We start from the raw sequence: 3,253 nt of genomic DNA on the forward strand, positions 1-3,253 counted from the left end.
TGTATTTTTATCTGTCCAACTTTAAACCGTGATTTTTTTCCTTCAGAAACACATGAGATGACATGCTCTTTTAATATTCAAATATTTTTATTCTTTTATCTCATAAGATATAATAAATTATATTGTAATTAATTTACATAGTTGAAAAGTTTTAATTTTAAATTCAAACAGAATATTCAATTTAATAATTCTAATATTTTTTATTTGAGTTAAAATTTAATGGTAATTTATCATTTTAATTTAAACTGGCATCAATTAACATAACCATTAATAAAATAAAAAAATACAATGTACCTTACCACTTGAATTTAATCTAACAACAACTAACATAGCCATTTCATGTATAAAAACGAGAGTTGTTAATTACTTATAATTATAAAAATTGTCGATATATAGTCGTCGTTAACCTTTTAAATAATTTTTAAATATAAATTTGCAACGGACCACCATAAAATATCTGCAATAGTACAATTACTTAAGTGGATTCTATAATGCCACATCACTTAAAAAGCAATCAATTTAACTTTTACTTCAATAATATAACTATCAAGAATTCATCATAGATCCTACACCCTACTTCACTCTTTTTGTTTATAATTTACCTCACATTTTAATATTTTAATATTTTAATATTTATTTAGTTTATTTTTATTTTAACTCAAAATACTGAATTGTCCAACACAAAAAATAAATAAAGTACCATTTATTATTGTAAATTTGCCAACTAAACAATCTTGAATGGTAAAACCATTTTTACCACCTGTGTTTTGCTGTTCTATTTTATTTTATATTTTTGTTAAAACGGTGTTCCACTATTCTTTAATTATAATTTACCAGTTAGAGTCCATCTAAAGTATTTCAAACGTTATTAATATTTGATTGCCACATCCGATTATATATTTGTTTTGACATACTCTTTATTAGGTGATGATTCCAAAACAAAAATCAACCCTAAAGTACCCTCTAGAGTGAAGAATGGAGAAAGAAAACCAAAATGGGTTGATGATGATGGGAGAGGGTTTATTTTGTATTATATCATTTAAAATATCAAACTTAAATCCCATCACATCTTGATCGACTACCATCTTAACCGCTGAATTATCTTCAACTATATTATACTCAAATTGATCAATGCCGTATTAGGGTCGTGAATCTTCCACTTTATCAATGTTTTTTTTTTCTTCTTCTTCTTCTAATGAACCACTTAGTGAATACTTTCTTTCAATAATAGATTGATTGCTTTAATGATTATATTACTTTTTTTATATATATTCCAACTATCTAGTAATAATAGATTGATTGCTTTAATTATTATTATATACATATATATATATACTATCTAGTGCCTAGTACACAGACATCAATCATCATGTAGGCTGTTGCGACCTTAATCAATACTATTTCAAGCTCACCTAAATCTTCAAGTAATAACTTCCATATTTAATCAAACTTCCTAATATCACTCTGGTTTTAAAGAGTGCCCACACAAAATGGGTGTAATTGTGTGTGTATTCATCAATAAAAAAAAATCATCCTATAGCTATTAGCAAATCGTTCCACCTCTTAAAAAGTAAAATTTCAAAGAAGGAACACAAAAGTAATTATTTTTATATTTATTAAATTTTATAACATTTTATTAAAATAAAAGTATATCAAAAATATTAATATTAAAAGAATAAAAAATAATTAATTTTTATTTATAATATTTATTAGGGGTATAAATAATATGTATTTAATGGAAGACAAATATATATCCACACCTAATCCTATATATTAATCCCGGGAAAATTAAGTTAAATAATTTTCAACAAAGCACATGCTTCACAAATACATTCATTAGATGTACGTACAAGATTAAGTACAAGAATTGAATCTTAACATTTTCTTCTACTAATACTACTAGCTATAGTTATGATCAAAAGCATACTTGTTGGTAGCAAGAGATCGAGCTCAGTACTTAATTTCCACCGTTTACCATACATACTTCACCTTCACTCAAGAAAGTAAGTACTCATAATTAATTCCACATCAAACACCTCTTCTTAGACATAAAAATCACCTAATCAAAAAACACAAAATGTTACAAATCAGATCATCAAAAACTAATAATTCATTTCATAAAGAAAAATCTTTAAAATTCATATTAGTTACTATTAATAATTGATAAAAACAAAAAACAAATACAAAATGATTACATAAAATACTCTATATAGAGAGAAAAATAATTGATAAAAAAATAGGAAATGATTACATAAAATAAAATACTCCATATATAGAAGTTCAGTAACTAACTAACTCTAGAATCCAAACAAGGGGCATGTAACCAACATCCCTCAGTAATGAATATTGGAAATGAAAAAGCATAAACATGAAGATAAAAAAGAAAATAGAGTATATAATATTATACCTTATAAGAATTTGTGATGGTAGGTGGATTGAATAGAGAGATCTGAAAGAGAGGAATTAAGGAGCAGTAGTAGTAGTAGTAATATTGTTAGACTTATTATTATTATTAGGTCTTTTTCTTTTCTTTTCATAACTAACACCTCTAGCTTTAGCTTGAAAATCACGAACATCCCTCAAATAAATCCTAACAAGACGAGCACCAAAAGGGTTGGATTCAGGTCGACCACCATTCTCTTCGAAAGCAGCACGAAGGCGACCGATGAGAGCGTCGAGGCTACCCCACGCCTGACGAAGAGGACAAGGACAAGGAGCAGGAGGGTTAGGGATTCCAAAGAAAGGACAAGGATGGTTATGGACTTTCGTTTTACCGAATTGATCGAGGTAGTTTAGAAATTGAAGAACGTGTGAACCGTTGCATAGTGTTAATGATAGTGGTGGACGGTGGTTTTGTAGATACTGGCAGAATGTATTCCAGTCTCTCCTCTTTTGGTTTTCGTAACGGCTTGAGGATGTTGTTGAACTTGATCCACCACTGTTTGTGTTAGTCGGTGAAGATGGTGATGTTACTGGTGTTGAGTCTGGAAAATCCATGGTGACCTAGATCTGGATTAATAGTGAGGTTGGTTACTAGGGTTTAGTAATGGATTGGGAGAAGAGTAATTAACCTGGGCAGTGAGAGATGAGAGGAAGAAGAATATTGTATGTCAGAGAGAGAGAGAGAGAAGTGAAGTGATTGTTTAGATTAGTTGAATTTGGTTGGGGTTAATAATGGAAGGTGTGAGGGAGGGGAATGAATTGTGGGTAAAAGGGTGAGGTATAGTATATTTGTTTCCAGAAAAGTGGAAGT

The 3,253-nt window shown here is 29.0% G+C and overlaps 1 protein-coding gene across 1 annotated transcript; it reads right to left on the reverse strand.

Moving 5' to 3' along the window:
* Positions 1-1,788: 1,788 nt before the first annotated feature.
* LOC101513036 (protein LIGHT-DEPENDENT SHORT HYPOCOTYLS 1) lies at positions 1,789-3,253 on the reverse strand. Its single transcript, XM_004495518.4, has 2 exons — positions 2,408-3,253; positions 1,789-2,059 (listed from the first exon to the last, which is right to left on the reverse strand). Exon 1 carries the CDS (start codon positions 2,995-2,997, stop codon positions 2,464-2,466), a length of 534 nt encoding a protein of 177 aa, XP_004495575.1. The 5' UTR covers positions 2,998-3,253; the 3' UTR covers positions 1,789-2,059; positions 2,408-2,463.

Source organism: Cicer arietinum, chromosome 4 (genome assembly GCF_000331145.2).
Source record: "Cicer arietinum cultivar CDC Frontier isolate Library 1 chromosome 4, Cicar.CDCFrontier_v2.0, whole genome shotgun sequence".
NCBI lineage: Eukaryota > Viridiplantae > Streptophyta > Magnoliopsida > Fabales > Fabaceae > Cicer > Cicer arietinum.

Bases quoted from the DNA above. Each gene is read 5' to 3' on its own strand.
- LOC101513036 (XM_004495518.4), bottom strand. From the start codon at position 2,997: ATGGATTTTCCAGACTCAACACCAGTAACATCACCATCTTCACCGACT.